The 21,990-nt window shown below is 37.7% G+C and overlaps 1 protein-coding gene across 2 annotated transcripts in view; it reads right to left on the reverse strand.

Moving 5' to 3' along the window:
* LOC114648389 (kelch-like protein 29) overlaps positions 1-21,990 on the reverse strand; it is an 839,883-nt gene that overhangs the window by 82,721 nt on the left and 735,172 nt on the right. For both annotated transcript variants that reach the window (XM_051924932.1, XM_051924931.1), the window contains one exon: positions 3,878-4,060. In XM_051924932.1, coding sequence (XP_051780892.1) covers positions 3,878-4,060 — 183 coding nt within the window. The remainder of the gene's footprint in view (positions 1-3,877; positions 4,061-21,990) is intronic.

Below are 21,990 nucleotides of genomic sequence, written 5' to 3' on the forward strand. Positions count from 1 at the left end.
GCACACTTTTCACATGGAGAGCTTTTAACTCTCATCCTGATATCTGTAAGTGTAGGCAGGAGAGTGTCTTCCAAGATGGGCAATAGGGTGTTTATACTATAAGCTGAAATAAAATTAAAGTGCAGACATTTTGTGTGACTGTGGACTTCAGAACATTTTAGGTTTACATCTAAGGTTTAAAGAAAGATTTACAATGATGGGAATTGGCAGCTGTTTACAACCACAACATGGAGGTCTTACTATATTTTGGTGGGGAGAGGCTGAACAAAAAGAAGCACATTTTGGTAAAGTAAGTAGGGAGCTGCCTGTATAGACTGAGAGATGTTGGTTAAAGGAGACTCCGGTTTATGCTGAACAGTCATTCTCGGTCACCTGGGACAGCCACATGTATCATCTCTAATTTAGGTCTCCTGATTGTCAGGCAGTTCAAAAATGACAAATTTTTGGAAAAGTGCACAGTATATTTAACCACTAATTCCATCAGTTCTTTTCAAACTAGACAAGATCTGACTGATCTGATGTACTAGAAGTACTACAGTGATCCCTCGCTATATCACGCTTCGACTTTCGCGGCTTCACTCTATCGCAGATTTTATATGTAAGCATATCTAAATATATATCATGGATTTTTCGCTAGTTTGCGGATTTCTGCGGACAATGGGTCTTTTAATTTATGGTACATGCTTCCTCAGTTGGTTTGCTCAGTTGATTTCATACAAGGGACGCTATTGGCGGATGGCTGAGAAGCTACCCAATCAGAGCACGTATTATGTATTAAATAAAACTCCTCAATGATATACAATATGCTTCCCGCTAGATGCTTCGCATACTTAAAAGCCCGAATAGCACCTAATGATTTTTGACTGTTTGCTTTTCTCTGTCTCTCTCTCTGACATTCTCTGCTCCTGACAGAGAGGGTGTGAGCAGAGGTGCTGTTTGCACACTGGCCTAGAGGATACAGACGCTCCTCTAAAAAATGCTGAAAGACTACCTTCACATTGCTCCCTTCCTTACGGCTGCTTTGTCGGGCAGTGCTTCGCATACTTAAAAGCCCGAACAGCCCTATTGATTTTTGATTGTTTGCTTTTCTCTATCTCTGACTCTCTCTCTCTGACATTCTCTGCTCCTGACGCGCACTCCTTTGAAGAGGAAGATATGTTTGCATTCTTTTAATTGTGAGACAGAACTGTCATCTCTGTGTTGTCATGGAGCACAGATTAAACTTTTGAAAAAGAGACAAATGTTTGTTTGCAGTGTTTAAAAGTCCCTGTCTCTACAAGGGTGTTATTTCATGTCTAGAGGGCTCTAATAATGTTAAAAAAACGTATTTAGAAGGTTCTAAACAGGTTTTCTATATTCTAATTGTGAAAATATTCGATTTATAAATAAAGAATCCTACTTCGCGGAAATTCATTTATCGTGGTAGAGTCTGGAATTGATTAACCGCGATAAACGAGGGTCAACTGTATATGTAAATATGCTCACCTACCACAAATCTTAGCCATGTCTGCAGAATGACAGATCACTTCAAGAATGAAACATTGACTCCTCTGGTAAAGTATAATTTCTATTGTACTGGAAAACCTGATTGAATTGGATGTGTGACAAAATGTTCAAACTGTTATCAAAAAATACCATTACATTCCATTTTAATGAAAATCAAAGCATTACAAAAGTGGAACTTGTTACAGCCTTATCAATTTCTCCTTGGATGTTCTGAGCTGGTCAGTCCAAGTCTGGGGTTTGAGTGTTTGGAAACTCTCCTGGCAGAAGCAGGCAACCTTAAAATGCCAGTCTACTGTGGGGAAAACATCATCACATTCAAAGTCAATGATCAGGCCAACATGTTCTTGAATTGTGACACAAAATTAGTGCGCCGGAACTGAACAGAGATGGCCATGTGGAGGACATGCCAACTCCACCCAAGTAATACCACAAGCAATACCATATTTAATGAGCAGAAAATGTCAAAACACAATGAAAGTTTATAACTAACAGAATTCTTGCATGATCTGTTGCTCAGGAACTTGAGTGGCTTCCGCTTTTGTCCACATTCTTCTGAGCACACCAGTGGTGTTTATCCTTCACATTGTCTACATTGCATTCTGCAGTAGTAGAGCTGCAAATATCCAGCTTATGTTTATAAAACCGGTCAGTGACTGATCTTCCCAGAAAAAGAAATATCTAGCAATGAACCAGAGAAGTTGGGTAATCACCAGTTTATGAAATGAAGATCTCTGCTTTTAGACTAACCTGAAGTAAAGAGTAACAACAGCAGATTGTGTGGTAACTACTACAGCGCTCCACTTCTTTACTCTGTGAGGCTGAACACACTAAACAATCCGCTAGAGCTTAAACTTTAGTGAATCCTGATTGTACATCACGATGTGCTTGTAACCATGAAAGAGTCTATACAACAAGAAGAACGCACACACAGTCACTCAGTCAGCCACCCATAGACCTACTTAAAGTATTGCTCACCTGGCTACAGCAGATAGAGGGTCATTTCCGGAGGGTGGGACTGGACCGCGTGTCTGCCTGGGGGGTTGCAAACCGGGATCCCGAGTTGTTTCGTTGTGTAGTGGGTGTGGCAACGCACTGTATTAGTGCATGCTCCCCAACTTGACTTGACGGTGTTTATTCCACCAGAATCAGAAGCGCAGTCTTATTTAATAAGCATACAAAGTTAATCTCTTAGACAAGCTTAGAAGAAAACATAGTTCTGTCCTGTCACAAGTCAGGTATGCACCATGTCTGTCAACACCCAATTGCTGGCAACATGATGACCTAGTAAAGCACTTCTAGGTTGTCATAACAAGCAAATTCAAGACTAAATGGTGGATGCTCTAAGGCCGCAAAGCCTAGCTGCTGGAGTGTTTCAAGCTCAAGGGTAACAGGGGACTTGTGATTGTCACGCATTAACAGAAACATCTCTGGAGAGTTTCCTCACACTTATTCTGAAACGCCAGCTTCAGCTTTTCACGCATCATTTCACTGTAATGTGCAGTGTTTATCGTCACACATTTTTACTAGAAATGCTTTAGAGTTACTAACTCAGCATAAGTACATGCTGTTCTCTTGAGATGTACAGTATATAGCAAAACAATGCTGAGCCCACCATGCTGGTAAAAGACATCTGAACAGGAGGTGACACGTTTTCAACGACTGTATATGACATTCAGCAGCTGGGTCAATTTCATAAGGGGACTTTTCAGACATTATGTATCATCATATAACATACATTCAGTAAACAGAAGTCATTCATTTTACAATTCTATAGCTAAACATTTTGTCTTTGGCACAGACACTTTAGCCCATACTACATGTAATGTAGTTTATAGTGCCTGCCATTCAGAAGTCACATGATGTGCATTCACCAAACTCCTGCAGGTTGACACACAAATAATGAATTCATAAGTGATGAAGCCATGACCTCGGTGGCAATCAAGCAGCACTGGAAACAGACAAATTTAAGCTAATGACATATAATAGTCATCTTGGTCTATGTGGAGGAATGTGGATTTCTGTGTACTTGCTTTATAAAAATGTACTTTCGGGTGAATTATTTACACTATCTTTTTCCTTTTTGTGCTGAAACTACATATGTCAATCTCATTGACAGCTACAAGCTTCATTAATGCACAAATGAATTTATCGACATGAATAAATCATTAAAAAGTAAACATATGAAAAAACTTTTAAAGGCTTTAAACTTTAAGGTATGAAATCAATTAAACCACAGGGCACCTCATTACAAGAGAATCAAACAAAAGCATCTGAGGGCCAAAAGTATAGAAATGAGAAGAAAAAAAATGAGACCTTAAGATGTACTTTTTGATGAATAGGTAGAAAGAAATGTGCAGAAAGGAAAGGTTACCTGACAGATAGATGTTGTCCCCCGCAGAGATGACACTAAAAAACTCTCTGTCATAGAAGGGCAGGCTGGCTAACGGGTACCACTTGTTGGTTTGTGGATTAAAGCAGGTGACTGCCGTCAAGGCTCGCTGATTCATTCCAATTATCTGCCGACCTCCAACCAGAACAATCACCTCTGCTACACCTGCAAGAACACAACAGAAAGGGAGAGTGTTAATTGTCCAGCGCTGCTGACAAGCCAAGATAAATGAGCGCAATATCCTAGAAATGCCACCTGCTTACCGGGTATAAGGGATAAGCATACACCCGAGAGAAAACTGTAGTGGTGCTTTTGGCTTCAAACATACACCTTTCTGTGAAAAATAGACAGCGTGTCCTAAATCCACTAGCTCACGTAATTTATAATAAAGAAACAGAGGTCAGAGAAACAAAAAAAAAAGAACTGGGTGTTATATCCTCAAACAAGGCACAGTAGGGATCACAGTGAATGACATATGCACTCAAAAATGCCCAGAAAGTAACATTTAGGCAGAAAATGTGTAAAACTATATAAGATACAGCGATAGAAGCAAAAATCAACAAAGACACATAAAACAGTAAAAATGAAATAAATGATGCCATAATGCACCATTGTGTCGCATTTGGCCAGAATAATGTTTAATTTACTTCTAGGATCTGGTGGAGAATAACTATTCTGAAATATTATAATAATTGAACTATTCTGAAATTTTTCAATAACAAAACTAAATAAAATTCCCCGGGAATGTAGTTTCATGTCCCCAATATTCACACTGTATTTAAGTAGTGTATGTGTCTAGCAACAGCTTTAGTAAAATATAAAAAAAGGAAAAGTATAGAATGCCTCAAAAAAATAACTGGCTTTGGGGGAGCCCAGGGAAAGGATTTAGGTGTGACACAGGTGCTTACATGTTTTCCTTTTCTGCCCTTAGGAAAGAGGACTGCAAACTGATAGAAGAACAATCACCTCACCCCAAGCCCCATCTCTGTAGCCCAGTCCAGTCTTTCTCCTTAAAAACCCAAAGGACATGGAGTAGTCATCAAGCAAAGGACTAGCAGTGTAAAATACACATCCATAGCATCACAACAATCTGCCATTCTTTTTCAATCTTTTTGCTTTACTAAAAATATATAAAGGGGCAACTTATCTTAAATCTTTAATATGATGTGTGCTGAAAGACAAATGTTTACATTACATATTCCTAAGTTAGAAATGTATTAACATAGATAATGCACCGGGGATTGACACACTGGCTTAAATTTTCCTGTTTCCCAAGAATCACTGATCAAGTACATTTATTTACTTTCTCACTTTATTAACTGGAACGATATGCTGTTCAGCACCACATACCTGCTTTGGCCAAGTTTACCTTACTTCACATTACGAAAGACTTGCATCACGATTACCACCAACATCTTTTATAATAAGAAAAATATATGTTCTCTATATATAGATACATTTCATATATACACACACACACATATACACAGTATATATTACACACACACACATATACTGTATATAAACGCAAGTCTGACTCACTCAATAACTCACTATATCCTGTTTAGCTAAAAAGCTGAAACTTGGTAGGATTGTACATCTAGGCCAGTAGGTATTCGCTAATTCGATATATCAATATTTTGGGATAATGTCCAAACACAACAGATATACTAAATATGCCAAAATTTCAAAAACACTTTGATCAATTAGATTGAAACCTATTGAAAACAAATTAGCTGACCCATGTTTTTTTCTTTTGTTGATAATAATACTGCTGTGCGATAGCTATGCTAACAAGCCATGTGCATGCTTGACACAGCACTGAGATGAGTCTTGCCAGTTTACGCAAATGAAAGCCACCAGCAGTAGTGATGGGTAGGGTAAACAAAGAGCGGCACTGATCAATAGGGTAAACAGATGAGTGAAGAAGGGGAATTGTCCTGCATTGGAAAAAGAGATCACGTTTGGCAGGTGGAGTGAGCTGTGAAGTGGAAGGGGGGGGGAGGGGGGGAGTTTGACAAAGCTCACGGAAAGCTTGGTTAGCAAACCATACTGGGGCTGCGAGTGTAGGTGATGCTTCACTAGAAGCAAAAAGGGAGCAAGAGAGAAGACAAAGAGGAAGTGGTGTCCTCAGGCCTAAAATGAGCCGGTAGTGACAACGTCCTATGGTCATTTTAAATGGTAGTGCAGCTTATTGAAGGGGTAAACCACAGCTTGAAAAGAGAGGGGTGGACACTGTACTTAGTTCACTATATTTTTTTCTTTTTATCTGTTCTTTTCTGTACAAGCCTTACTTCTCCCCTCCCCTGTTTTGAGCCTCACTCCTTCCTGAAAATTTCTTCCCCCTGGTTCTCTACATTTGAGACTCGTGTCTTTTTTCCTCTTCACTACAATACACTTAAAAGGAGAAAACAGACCCAAAATTATCAGTGATTAATTCATTGAACAGGCTCTGTAAAGATATGGCCTGTAAATGTCATTTCTATTTGTAATAAGTAAGACACGATTCAGTGTTAAAACTTTATTATCTGGTTAAAGCTTTTGGAGTATTTCCTTTTTAATAATAATTAAAAAAGAAACTCCAATAAAAAACAAAAAAAAACCAGAAGCTTAAAAACACATGACCAAAAAGGCAAAAAGAAATGGATTAGTGAACAACATAAACAAATGAAAATCATAAACATCTAATAATGATAATAATATATACTCAAGTTTCAATCAAAATTCAATAGAATATAGTTTCCTGTAAAACTGTGTGCCGCAATGGCCATCAATGAAAGTCAAGTCAGACACTAGGAAAAGCAGGTTAGTTACATTGATCTGCTGATACGTCTGATTAACTGATGGCACTGTTTTAGGAAACTTCCTGGGTTAAGCTGGGTAACACACCTAGTGTGTGTGGGTTTATTTTACATAATTAATTATATAATTATCAAGCATGGATCATCCTCCTGACTCATCTTAAGTAAGCAGTCCTACCCTGGGACGACAGGGGGAGCTGTCACTAACAGTATCGTCTGTTTCTTGTCCAGCATCTAGGAAGAGACACTGAGTTAGGACAATTGACTTTGCTACTTCCGGTCAAATGAGTGCAAAAACGAGTTGCCCACAAAAGGATGTGGACCCTCTACTCCTGTAAGAAGAAGCTCTAAACCAAACAAGACTTGATCTGACAAAGTTCCCTTTCTGTGGGCATTTCTGTTTCATTATTGCATCATTGTGCACTGTTTTTGATTATTCCAGCAAACACTATTAAACAAGATGACCAGTTTACAAATTAATTGCATGACATTATTCAGTGCATCCTCTTTTAGTAGGTGTATGTAAATAATAACACACTAAACTCTGTTGTAATTTTAGACATGCAAAATGGTATTTTAGCTATATCTCATTTTAATATACATATTCTACTTTTTCCAATAATTATAATATTAAAAAAATGAGCATTTTTTTGCAACATGAATGTTTTGTAAATACAGTTCTTGCTTAATAACATAACTACTTCATTAGACTTAACGAAAGGAAAAGGCAGCACAAAGAAATTACCTTGTGAAAAACATTAATGATCCTATTTTAAAAACAATATCTACAGAAAGGCTTTCTATTACCTTTGCTTGAAATGAATAGCAATGCCTACCACAAATAGGGAGGAACATGTATATACGAATACATTCATCCTCAGAAATGTAACATACTGTACTTATTTCTGAAATGGAATACTGGTAATAAAAAAGCTTCAAATATTAAATCTTGAAAATGGTGTGAAAACCAGAGATTTCTCTTAAGACTCATTCACCTCCTAAAACAACATGCGAACCAACTTGAAATACAAGAGGGGAAAGCTAACACAAAGATTTTCTGCAATTAACCTGTATGTTTATTTTGTTAAGTAAATGGTGCTGCAGCCTAAAACACTATCACCAAACTAATATGAGATAGACCTAGATTCAAATGCAGCAAATAACGTGAAAACAATCTTTATTATTATATTATTGATTTTAAATAATAAGGATTTTATATCGACTACCTGGCTCTTCTTTTATACAAAAACTATAAACTAAATAAACAAGATATTGTCAAAAATGAACAAAAGAGTATTAGTTTATTGCTGACCACCTGGATCACAAACAAGAAAATATTTATCTTCCAGTCACAAAGCAAATATGTGAGAGACGAACGAATTAGCTTGATGATGAATGACAGATCAATTATGAATACAGTCTGAACCCACTAAAAGTGCTTCTCACTTGTTATGACCTTATGAAAGATACTGATACTGTGAAAAAATTATAGTAATATTTTTTAATTATAATCTGTTTGCAGTATATCACTCATAATAAAAAAATATTTTTTTTTATGCTGAAACCCACACAGGTGAGGTGAACTGAAATGACTATAAATGCTAAAAAAAAATGGATTACTTTGACAAACTATAAACAAAAAAATTAGCATGTGTTCTGCAAAAGGAAGTAACAGCAATCAATATCCTTTCTTTGATACGGCATAACAAACATAGCGTTAATTGACCTTGACTTTGAAAAAGCACACACATTTATATAAAGAACATTTAGAAAATGCAGTGTTCACTAGTATTCACTTGAAGGGCTTGAGATGTTATACAATAGCACAAAGCTAAATAGTAATAAATTCTTTTTTAACTTCAATAGAAAGTGAGGAGAGATAGGGTTGCCTTTTCTCTGCCCTCTTGTTTGCTTGCATAATAGACCCTCTAGTCTTTAAGATTTAAAAAGACAAAGAGTCGATGGGAAAACTAGTCCAGACAGCAGTGGAATATTATGCAATGATAAAAAAAGCTCCATAAGGACAAATTTCAAGGTAATTTCTATGCATTGGGTGGGAAATAGAAAGAAAAAAAAATAAGATACAAGTGAAGTGAAATGGGTCACAAGAATAAGAAATTACTGTAATTTTAGTTGTCCAACAGCAGTCAAAATATGGAAAGAAAACATTAGAGTCATGATCAATAGAAAAGCTATCAATGGAGAGAAAATAATCTTAATGAACATAGTAAATGTGCTCAAAAAACTGTATACAGCTGTGGTACTTTAGCCATCCAGTTAGCTACTAAAAGACAACAACACAGACAGCTTTTATGTTTGTGTGGGGTTTAAAACTCAAAAATGCTGAAATGATCCACCAATGAAAGAACAGTGTAAAGGGTGTACTTGAAGAGAGCCTGTTGTCAGGAAGAAACCTTTTCTCTTTTAATCGTGCAAAACAGCACCTAACCAGTCAGTACTACCGTATGATGGTTCAGTCCGACAGGTGGCTGCAGACTTCAGGGTGGTTTGGCCCTTTAACGGAGCACCTTTGGAAGTGCTACATGGCTCATACGTAAAGCCCCTAACTGGCCGATCCCCTCTCCTCTCACTGTGGATTTGGTGGAGAAAAGATGATGAACACTCAACTGAGACAAAAGGTGTGCAGACAGAGGAGTGAGCAATTGTTCTGAATGCTCTACGTGCTAATCAGTGGTCCAATGTCCTGTGTAGGCAGGCTGAGGGGGGCAATTTGAGATTTTTTAATTTTCACTGAGTATGTCCCACCTCTGTAGCCTTATTTAGTTAATAAAATGCCCTTTTTTCAATAACTTTGGTGTCAGAGTTGACTTAAAAGCACACCGTTCTGGTCACAGAGCAAAAAGTACCCCAGACTTGGCACAACTTACATTACTGAAACCCACATAACTCATCAAAAGTCAATGTCAACAACCCAACAAATGACAGTACTGTTGCAAAGACTGGAAACTGAATAAAAACACTGGCTAAGGCGGCAAATCCCGGTTCCTAGTAATTCATTTGATTGGAGGACCAGGATCTGGCACCTCTTCCATGTTCCTGTCATCAGTGAACAATGCTGTCTGGGACTGACAACGTAATGGGGGTAGTATGCATTTCTCAAGGCTCACACTGAGTGCACTGTTTGAAAGCCGCATTGCCACTGACACCTATCATTTATGACAGCAGGGCACTCATCTTAGAGAATGGGTTTCATTCCACAAAACTAGGAATTCATGTAGTAGCTCTAGAAACATGAAAGCAAACTCCTCTGCCATCAGTAGGTGGACTGAACAAAAGAAATCCATCAGGCACTAATCCGCAAGAAGAACAGGATGCACTACGGTCCCAATCACTGCCTTGCCTAGCTATGCCATGGCCCAATTACGGTTAGATTTTCTGATTGTAATAGGGGGGCCATGTGGGCACACGCTCACATTGACAAAAAACAATTCTGTACATGTATCAAAATCAAAAGACAAATCTGTGAGAGGAATACAGAGGAAACATCAATAACAATAAAAATAGTTATTAAAAAAGTCAAGAAAAAAAGATTTTATAATGGTGATTACATAACAGAAAACATAAGCTGATCTAAAGTAAAGAAAAAGCCTGCACAAAGGCCTGTCTGATTAAAACTAAACCATTACACTCATAAAAGCAGGTTCTGCTTTGCTCATTGAGGACACATAAAGGCACAGGCCAGAAACCAGACTGTTTTGTTTTATTTTGATTTATTTGGCGGGTGTAGTAGGCAGCATTACTGCCTTGGTTATTCTTGGTTCACTGCTGATCAATCACACCCAGAAAACTGCATCTGTTTTGGCGTTGTGTAATTTATAAAAGTCTGAGAGCTCGCTTTGTGCTACAAGCCTCCGAGCCATTCTAACATATTTTCCTCTCCTCTGGTTATGAAGTCTTCACTAGTAATGCTGGCTGACTACTAATTTCCATTAGCTCTGCTAAGCTTGGACGCAACGGGCAAGACGCAGGAAGCAGTTTTGGGAGCTATAAAGAATGTGCTACTGTCAGGCTTGGCAGCAATATATTTGTTACAGTTCTGCAATCTGACTTGCTTTCCAGCCAAGCACGGCCCTTGAGGGAACAATTCTATGTGGGCAGTCTTGAAAACGGCATTGAGCAACATTAATTTAGATGCTTACTTCATGGAGGACGATCATTGCAACATTTAAAGAATAATGCTTTCATTACAAAAAAACTCCACTCCACTTCCTTTAGGAATATCCTCAGCTTGTCCTTCCAGAGACAGGATGAGCTGGTTATATAAGGGCCGTCTCGGCACTAGGAAACTGGGATCAGCGCTTCACAGGTGGATGATATGGATTACCAAGCACTATATATGGTAGAAAGGGACAGACGCTGTAATCTACCTTAGATGCCCCCTTAAACCTCTGATTTCATTAGCTGCATAATCCTATTCATGCTGCTTTCTCTTTGACAGAGTTTTTATTTTCCTGTTTTTTTCTTCTTTTTGCTCCATGTGCAAGTTGTGGAAGAGCTAAGGGGCACCATAACAATTGAGAGCACACATCTCTGGAGAGACACGCAAGAAATGATTAATGAGTGATAGCAAAAGCAGATACAAGCCAAGCAAAACAGAATGAACAGCCGGTAGTTACACTTCAAGGAAGCACCAACGAGCAAAGATTATTTTTTTTTCTTTTAAAGAAAAAAGGAAAAAATAATAATAAGGAGTTTGAGTCTAATAACAGCTTGTCAGTTCTTACTCCACTAAAATGTCAAGGTACGGTCCAGAAAGTAGCACTTCCAACTAAACCATTAGTTAACGTGGTTTCATGTCCAGTGGATTCAGAAATTATTCAGACCTTTTCACTTTCTGCACAATTTACTGTGTTGTACTTTTAATTTTAAATGGATACATCTGCCCATTGATCTACATTCAATAACCTGTAACGACAAAGTGAAATCAGGTTTTCAGAAAGGCGTGTAAATTTATTAAAAATAAAAAGTAAGTGTTCTCTGCATGAAGAAATATATTCTAACATTTGTGTTAGTGTTACTTCTAACCAACTTCCAACAGTGCCACTGGTCTCCTTGGGATATTCAATATTTTAATGCAACAGCTGTCATCAATTATGCTATTATTTTCTGACTTTTAAATGTATTAATGTCTTTTCTTAATCTCCATTGGCTTTGGCCAAACAAATTTGCCTTCTACAATCGTTCCTTTTAGCTCTAAGCCTGGCGTTCTTGAATAAGTGTAGTTCTCTAAACTCTGTCTCGTCTCTCATTTCCTTCTTATAACACAGAACCTAAAGTGCCCAAAGCATCCCAGATGTGGTAAAATAAGTGCCATACACACATGAAACACAATCTTGTTGGACTTTTACTGCACAAAGTGTGCCACGTGTCCCACCATCCTATTAGCTCAGTTTTGTTCATTTCTGTCAACTGGTTGGTTCAGTGATGAAGCCCTCTGGGTCTCCGAGGTGTACCTTCTAGTGCAAACTCTCACTTGTGTGATTAAATCTCACGCATTTACAACTAATATGCATAGCTGTGCATTTAACTTTGCCACTTATCTGCCCAAGTCACTGCAAAGAAATCCCTTTACTCATAAAATTGGACTACTAAAACGCACATGGAGGGAGCAGAGGATGAAAGGCACTCCTGAAGAGTGCAACTTAAACAAATAGTGAAATTTATACTCTATATGCTGTACCACATGATGCAGTTTGATACAAAGAATGGAAAAATCAAACTACAACACCCTCATACCACAGTCGACGTCTGTGAGTAGTTGGCAATCACAAGCTCAGTTCCCATCTTGGAAGAAAAAATGCACAGTGAAGAAATACATTGCCTGACGTCATGACTATCACAAAATAGGACAGTGAAGGTCATCCTGAGGAGCTTTAGTGTTCTCTCTCTAACAGGTAACAGTTTGGAATACGTCACAAATGATATCATACTCCCACTTGAAAGGTACACTACGAGTATTTAGAGGCTGTGCAATCAGAAATACAGATGCTTCTCTTTACAGAATCCTTCTGTTAAATTATTGCTGAAGAAGTAATGGTTTCTTGGGTCATGTTGACATACTAATCATGCTAAGGCAGGGCACCTCTCCTACCTGCACTACGACTTATTCAAAGAAATTTGTATACTATCAAAAATAAAAGTACATTTGTAAACGTGGAGTTTATGATCCAACAGGCTTCCTGCATGCTTCAATGAGACCACAAAATGAGGTTAAAAATAGCAATATGGTTGCCAGAACAACTGAGAGAAGACTTTTCCTCTTTATCCTTTTGTAATAAAGAAAATACTAAAGGCACAGTTTGTTTTTTTTTCTGTAGGAATTTTTTTATCAAAAACAAATCTGAATATTCAAAGTATTGCAACAGACATATGGGAGAAGCAACCTGATTCCCTAAGGTGCCTCAGCAATCGAACGCTCCAACCGAGAAGCAATTATTAGAGAGTTACATTACTTAACAAAAGCATATAAAGAAGCTGCCCAGTTTAAGCAGGAACAGCCACACAAATGCAGCATTATCCATCCTGAATACGAATCAGACAAGTTTTGCTCTTTGGCCTTCATTTCCAATAATTGGTGCTAACTGGGTTAATTGGTGAAATTAACTAATAATTCATTAATTAACAGAAAGTTCACTTTTTATTGGCCATTACTTTCAGAGTCTCAGTTCTGTTTCTAACAATGCTAAAGCACCTTGAAGACAGCATGCATCACAAAAAAACTTTGTTTTCCATACAAATACAAATTCCATACAAATAGATCAATTTATAACCAAACAAAATTGAAGACAAATCAAACCCCACCCCTGAGAAGGAGAGCTTAGCCAAAGGAGAATTGCTTAGGGCTTTTTAATGAGGCAACAATAAACAAAAGAAAGGGAGAAATATATATAGGTAAATAAGAAATGGAGAAGGGAATTAAATGCGGTAATAGTTATTTCTCTTATTCTAAAATAATATTGATTAGATCCTGCCAGGTCTTGAAAAAAATTTGTACAGATCCTCTAATTGAGAATTTGATTTTTTCCAATTTCAAATAATATAAAACATCGGTTTCCCACTGACTTATCAGAGGAGAGTTAGGATTCTTCCAATTTAACAGAATAAGTCTTCGTGCCAAAAGTGTAGTGAATGCAATCACCGTTTGCTTGTCCTTCTCCACTTCAAGTCCATCTGGAAGAACACCGAACACAGCTGTTAATGGGTTAGGAGGAATTGTGATACCAAGGCTGTCTGAAAGGCACTTAAAAATTTTGGTCCAAAATGATGTTAGTTTGGTGCAGGCCCGGAACATATGACCCAGTGAGGCAGGAGCTTGGTTGCAGCGTTCGCAGGTTGGATCTTGCCCTGGAAACATTTTGGACAGTTTTAAGCGAGACAGATGAGCTCGATATATAATTTCTAGTTGAATAATTCTATGCTTTGTGCATATGGAGCTCGAGTGAATTCTCTGCTTTGCTACCTTCCACTCCTTTTCTGATATATTGATTAAGAGATCTTCTTCCCAATGTCCTCTTGAATCTTTGAAAGGTAGGGACTCTAATAGAATTTTATATAATGCGGAAATGGTGTTTAATTCCTCGAAATTGAGCAGTATTTTTTCCAGCATTGTGGAGGGTACAAGGTGAGGAAAATCTGGCAGTTTCTGTTTAACAAAATTTCAAATTTGAAGATAGTGAAAGAAATGTGTAGCTGGGAGGTTGAATTTTGAACGTAATTGTTCAAAAGATGCAAATATGTTGTCTATATAAAGATCTCTGAGCATTTTAATCCCAAAACTTTTCCAGGTGTTAAAAACTGGATATGTTTGCGAGGGTTGAAAGAGGTGGTTCCCTTGCAGAGGTGCCACAGATAAAAGATTTTCCATCTTAAAATGCTTTCTAAGTTGGTTCCATATTCTGAGTGAGTAAAGCACAATTGGGTTATTAGTATATTTGCGATAACTTTCATTTATTGGAGAGCAGAGCAGGGAATATAAAGAAGTACTACAGGATTTTACTTCTATTGCGGACCAAGCCTGTGTATGTTCATATATTTGTGTCCAGGTTTTTATGGCTTGTATGTTTGCTGCCCAGTAATAAAACAGAAAATTAGGTAAAGCCATGCCACCTTCTGCCTGAGGTCTTTGTAGGGTCGCTCTTCGGATACCTGGGTGTTTTGAGTTCCAAATGAATAAGGTTATTGTTGAATCTGTTTAAAAAACGATTTATTGATATATATTGGAATGTTTTGAAATAAAAAAAGAAGTTTAGGAAGGATATTCATCTTAATAACGTTAATTCTTCCAGCTAGAGTGAGATGAAGGGTTGACCATCTATGCAAGTCTTGCTTAATTTTTTCCATACAGACGGCACAATTTTGTTGATAAAGAGCTTTACGTTTACTTGTGATATTTACCCCATGGTATTTAAACTGATCTGCTATGGTAAAAGGTAGGGTGGTCCAATCTAATATTATATGCTTGTGAATTCACTGGAAAGAGTATACTTTTATTCAGATTAATTCTAAGATCAGATATCTTTTGAAATTCTGTTAGTGCTGTTAAAACTACAGGGACAGTGTTTTCTGGGTCTGATATATATAAAACCATATCATCTGCATATAGAGAAATTTTCTGTTCCAGTCCTTCTCTGATAATCCCCTTTATCTGATAAGAATTTCGACAGTGAACCGCCAGTGGTTCAATGGCGATTGCAAACAGCAGTGGCAACAAGGGACATCCTTGTCTGGTACCACGTTCTAGCTTAAAGTAGTCTGAACAAATGTTATTAATACAAACTGAAGCTTCTGGATTGGTATACAGTAGTTTGATCCACGCACAAATATTCGGGCCAAACCCAAATTTCTCCAATGCAGTGAAAAGGTAGTTCCATTCAATCATATCAAATGCTTTTTTTGCGTCTAATGATAGTAATATCTCTGGGGTGTTTGATTTTGCTGGTGTATATACAGTGATCCCTCGCTATATCGCGCTTCACCTTTCGCGGCTTCACTCCATCGCGGATTTTATATGTAAGCATATTTAAATATATATCGCGGATTTTTCGCTGCTTCGCGGGTTTCTGCGGACAATGGGTCTTTTAATTTCTGGTACATGCTTCCTCAGTTGGTTTGCCCAGTTGATTTCATACAAGGGACGCTATTGGCAGATGGCTGAGAAGCTACCCAACTTACTTTCTCTCTCTCTCTCTCTCTCTCTTGCGCTGACTTAGGGGGGGTGTGAGCAGGGGGGCTGTGTGCAGCTGCTTCCTGAAGGACATGCTGCACGGTGCTTCGCATACTTAAAAGCTCAAAGGGCACGTATTGATTTTTGACTTTGTTTTTCTGTGGCTCTCTCTCTCTCTCTCTTCCTGCTCCTGATAGAGGGGGTGTGAGCTGCCACCTTCAACAGCTTTGTACCGGCGGTGCTTCGCATACTTAAAAGCCAAAAAGCCCTATTGATTTTTTTTTTGACTGCTTGCTTTGCACTCCTTTGAAAAGGAGGATATGTTTGCATTCTTTTAATTGTGAGACAGAACTGTCATCTCTGTCTTGTCATGGAGCACAGTTTAAACTTTTGAAAAAGAGACAAATGTTTGTTTGCAGTGTTTGAATAACGTTCCTGTCTCTCTACAACCTCCTGTGTTTCTGCGCAAATCTGTGACCCAAGCATGACATTCTAAAAATAACCATATAAACATATGGTTTCTACTTCGCGGATTTTCCTATTTCGCGGGTGGCTCTGGAACGCAACCCCCGCGATGGAGGAGGGATTACTGTATAACATTAAACAAGCGTCGGAGATTGGAAGATAGGTGTCGGCCTTTAATAAATCCAGTTTGATCCTGTGATATTACCAAGGGCAGCACTTCCTCCATCCTTCTAGCTAGAATTTTTGAGAGTATCTTAACATCATTATTCAGGAGTGAAATTGGTCTGTATGATGCACATTGTAAGAAGTCCTTATTTTGTTTAGGAAAGACGGTGATTAATGCTTGACGAAATGTTTGAGGTAGTATTTGGTTGTCTGTAGCTTCTGTAAATGTTGCCAATAAGAGGGGAGCTAGCTGAATGGAGAATTTCTTATAAAATTCTACGGGGTAACCATCAGGGCCTGCTGATTTCCTGCTTTGAAGTGACTTTATAGTATCTAGTAATTCTGTTAGCGTCAGAGGTTTATCCAGTTCCTCAGCACTTAAAGCATCTATTTGTGGTGTCTGCAATGTATCCAGAAATGCATTAGATTGTGTGTTGTCTTCTTTGAGCTCAGTAGAATATAAGGATTTATAATAATCTCTAAATGCGTGCATTATATTTTTATGGTCAATAATTTCTTCTCCATTCATGTTGGTGATTACTGGTATTGCATTGCGAACTTCTTGCTTGTGAATTTGTTGAGCTAAAAGCTTATTAGCTTTTTCTCCGTGTTCATAGTAATGATGTCTTGACTTATAAATAAGTTGTTCAGTTTCTTTGGTTGTTAAGATGTCAAGTTCTGTATGCAGGGCCTGTCTTTTCCTATGAAGAGCTTCACTTGGACACCTGGCTTGTTCTTCATCTATTGTAGTAATTTTGCTTCTTAGCTCTGACACTTTCTTGGTTTCTAATTTATTTCTGTGGGAAAGATATGAAATAATCTGTCCTCTTAAGAAGGCCTTTAGAGTTTCCCAGAGTGTTCCTGCAGAAACCTCTGTGGGCGTGTTTGTCTCTAGGAAGAAGCTGATTTGTTTGGATATAAATTCTGTGCAGTTCTCGTCTGCCAATATAAGAGGGTTAAGACGCCATCTGCGAGGTGAGTGTGAGGGGCTTAATGATTTTAGCTCCAAGACTAGAGGGGCATGGTCGGAGATAACAATTGTGTCGTATTTGCACGATTTAATCGTAGGCAGGAAATTATTATCTATAAAAAAATAATCAATTCTTGAGTAGCTATAATGCACTGGTGAGTAGAACGAATATGTTCTTGAGTTTGGGTTAAGAAACCTCCAGGGGTCTGATAAGTTGTGATCATTTAAAAACTGTGTAATTGTCTTTGCAGTATTAGATGTCGTCCCCCCTGTCACTGGAGTCCTATCTAAGAGTGGATTTAAAACACAATTAAAGTCCCCAGCCATTATAATTTTATGAGTGTTTACATTGGGAATGGATGCAAATAGATTTTGCATGAATTCCTTATCATTGACATTGGGTTTTTGCATAAACATTTATCAAAATCATTTTACTGTTAAATAAGTTGCCCATGACCACCACATATGTCCCTTCAGGGTCCGATACTACATCTGATGCTACAAATGGAACTGTTCTGTGTATGAGAATTCCACCCCCCCCCCCCCTAGTTTTCTTTATAAAGCTAGAATGGAACATTTGGCCAGTCCAGTCTTTTTGTAGTCTGAACTGATCCTTGCTTAGTAAGTGGGTCTCCTGGAGACATTGATTCTGAGTTTTTAATGTCATTTTATAGTCTTAACTGGTAGTGAGGCAGTTTTAATCTTAATTTCAAAATTCCCCATGAGTTATTGCATTTTAGCCTATTGTTGCATTGATATTTATAGTTATAAGGATTAGAAGAATAGATTAGATATAGCCTGCTCTCCTTCTCTCCCCCCTTTATCCCCGCACCCCCCCATTTTGCCTCCCAACATGAGGCTTGATCCCACTTTGCGATGTCGCGGTCCTCTGACATACAAAGAGACAGAGCACGTCCAAAACAAAACAAACCCCACCCTGCAGTGGCCTTAGAGAATTAAAACAAAGAGATATCTATTGCAGCTGAATTCTTAATACTATCTGCCAAAAATATAATCATTAAGAGTCTTTAAGCTTAAAATAATCTTCAGCAATTTTAAGATATTGAGATAAAAAAAGAATGAACCCTGGGAATGATTTTAAAAAGTAGTCTAGGATAAACATAGTAATTCCTAATGTAATAGTATAAATGTAATAGTAATGTAATAGTAGAAATAGCAATAAACCAAGAGTATGATGTAAAACAGTCTACTTTAAGGTAGTAAAAAAAAAATCCTACTTTAATTACTTCCACACGTCTATAACTATAATTAAGACATAAACATATAATGTCCAAGTAAAGAAAAGGATGTATAATTATAATACCAGTCTCTTTAAAAGTGGATCCGAGAGCAGATGATAGGTCCTTCCCATGCCTTGACAGAATACGGCTCCTTATTAACTTTCAAAAGAGTGTCGGAAACAACTTCTTTAGTTCCTTTTCACATTCTTCCTTGCTTGAAAAAATATAATATTGATCTTGAACTTCTACTTTCAGTTTGGCGTGATACAAGAGGCTGTATTTGATATCGGCTTTCTGTAGCAACTTTTTAATGTTAAAGTAGGCTGCGCGTTTTGCAGCTGTTAATGGTGAGAAGTCGGGGAAAATATGAATAAGATTATTTTCAAATATAATCTCTTGCTTGTGTCTGAGAAGTGCCATCACATCAAGCTTACATCTTAGTCACTCAAAGCGGACAATAAAAGACCTAGGTTTAAAGGTGCTTGATCTGTATGTGCGATAAGCAGCTGCTATCTCAATGTCGAGTTTAAAATCATCTCCAATTATTTTAGACAGTAATTCTACTGCAAATTTCACTGGGCTTGAGCTTTCTCGTTTCTCAGGTATACCCTCAATTCTTATATTATTTCTTCTGTACCCATCTTCCAGGGCCGCAAGTCTGTCTCCGAGTTTTTTGCATTCGGAATTCGCAGCTGTAGCTTTTTCATCGGCGTTAGATGCCAATTGCTCCGCTGTTTCAACTCGAGCCGTGAATGCCTGCTTAACGTCATCCAGCTGATCTGTAACGTCACTAATCTGGTCGGCAAGCATTTTCAGTTTGGATCTATTTTCTTCAATGTGTTCATCTAATTTCTCCAACATGCCTTTAAAGTTCACGTCAAAACGTTTTCAACATATGAGTTGACAGTCTTCTCCGTTTGTCCTGGAACCAACCAAACTGTTCCCCATAATAATGAAATGACTTCCTAAAATCATCTAAACCTCCAATTCGATGCATACCCAAAGTCAAAGGAAGATTTTCATAAAAATTTGGAGGGATGTCACATACATCCCAAAAATTGACATTCCCCTAGTACTAATCCAACGGCAGGTACTGTTCTCCGGACCACAAAGAAAGGTATCCTTCACAAAACTGCAAACCAATCTTCTTTAGAACTCCCTTGTCGAGAGCCTGAATGCAAATGACCTTTTGTTTTTCAGACAGATACTTTTGGTAGTATGCTTAGTAACAAATGCAAGTGTTTTTAATTGGATGAATGTTTTGGAAACAATGAAATTGGAAACTATTACAACATTGTCGCACACTATAGCTTAACCACTTATACATGAGGTGTCCAGCTTTAACAACATACTGCTTATCCACCTTTGGAGCAGATCCAGAAACCTTGTTGTCAATGTTACTGTATTCACTTTACATAAGAAGTATCTGTGACTTTAAGCACGGATGTCCAGCATAATGGCAGGATTTGAATGACAAGTTTCTAAGTCACTGGAAACTCTATCTATCCATGTTAATGTGAATTTTCCCTTGGGATTAATAAAGTATCTATCTATCTATCTATCTATCTATCTATCTATCTATCTATCTATCTATCTATCTATCTATCTATCTATCTATCTATCTATCTATCTATCTAATAAAAGGATGTCCGTCTTTCGTTCCAACAAATGTTCCAACAAACATTAATATTACTCTTAAGAATTGTATACCAAATAGCATATAACACAGACGTATGCATTGTATTTGTCATTCCAGCAGATGGTGCATCACAAACGTGTGCAGTAATGCATTTTATTAATACAAATGTTTGTGATGTACCATCTGTTGGAATGAAAAGTGCAATGCATTTTTTTATTACTACATGCACTGAAAAATACATTCCAGTTGATGGTGGACTGCAAAGTTTTACGCTGAGAGTGAGGACTACGCTGATTACTTAGATTTCAACAAACCTTGAACAGGTAGAACAGCTAGTGTATATATAAAATGCTAAGGGTTGTGTTCATCTGTTTTGTGATTACTTGTGAACCACAGGGTGCTAGAACCTCGATCTTGGTCTTAATTGGAAGTATGTGATGTGATAGTGAAGCAAAAAAATTTGGCTAGCAGTAACCGCTGCAAAGTTATGGGGTATGGCAAACCTGCATAGGCAAACTGATTGAGAAGGAGACAAGAAAGAAAGAAAGAAAGAAAGAAAGAAAGAAAGAAAGAAAGAAAGAAAGAAAGAAAGAAAGAAAGAAAGAAAGAAAGAAGAGCAGCAACATCTGCTGAGCATGAAGCAAAGTGCCTGCATAAGCAGATTAGATGATAGGAAGAAGAATGACTGCTCTGGCATCTTCTAAGCATTGAGTATACACAGCATGGCAACCTTCTGGTACTTTCCAACTACTGTACTGGGTTGAAACCTTGATCTTGGGAGGATTGAAGATGAATGTGTACCTTCTAGTACAAGGTATCTAAGAAGGGATAAAACTGGGGAAACAGATCTTGGAAAGTAGTGAGTATATGGCAATAGTACTTATTATGGCTCAGGGAGCACTGCTAGCTGGTACCTGTGTATGCTGATGATATGCGAGGCTGGAAGAAATAAAAAGCTGGGGCATTCAAGGGACACACACCAATGACAGGGAAGATGTCTTCGAAAGCACACATTTGATCTTGACTATGGTTACTTCTGTGTCATGAATAATCAGAATCAGAATTGGAACTGTTTCATCTATTTAGAGGAAGATCTGCAAGTGCTGATCTGTTTATAATTTCAACTGCTTCATCAGCTCTGAACTCATTAGCTGGCATTTGCTGTTTAAATGTATGTGTGTGTATATATACACTGTATTTATATTAAGCATTTAAAGATATCATTTTTTATTGTTGTTTTTTAGTTGATTATTGTTTTGCATTCACAAATTTTTTTCCATTTATTTATTACATATTTGCTTACTCTTTTAATGCTGTAGTAATTTGCCAAGTTTTTTAAATTTTATTTATATTGTTGGTCTTTCTTCTAAACATATCTTTATGTAGCTTGTACCAGGTTTTCATTTAGACACACAGTAGACAGTTTGTACTCAGAACCACAGGTTGCTGTACCCTCCATAGGTGTTTGGTCACAGCAAGTTAAACTGGCATTAAAAATCAAGCTAAGTGAAATATTCTTCCCATTGCTTGAGTCTCATGTCATACTTTTATCTCGGATGTGTTAAGGCTGTGCATTTAGCCACATTTAAAAGTAAAATACACATTCCTTGAGGGCCCTGTGTCCCTGTGA

Source organism: Erpetoichthys calabaricus, chromosome 3 (assembly GCF_900747795.2).
Source record: "Erpetoichthys calabaricus chromosome 3, fErpCal1.3, whole genome shotgun sequence".
Lineage (NCBI taxonomy): Eukaryota > Metazoa > Chordata > Cladistia > Polypteriformes > Polypteridae > Erpetoichthys > Erpetoichthys calabaricus.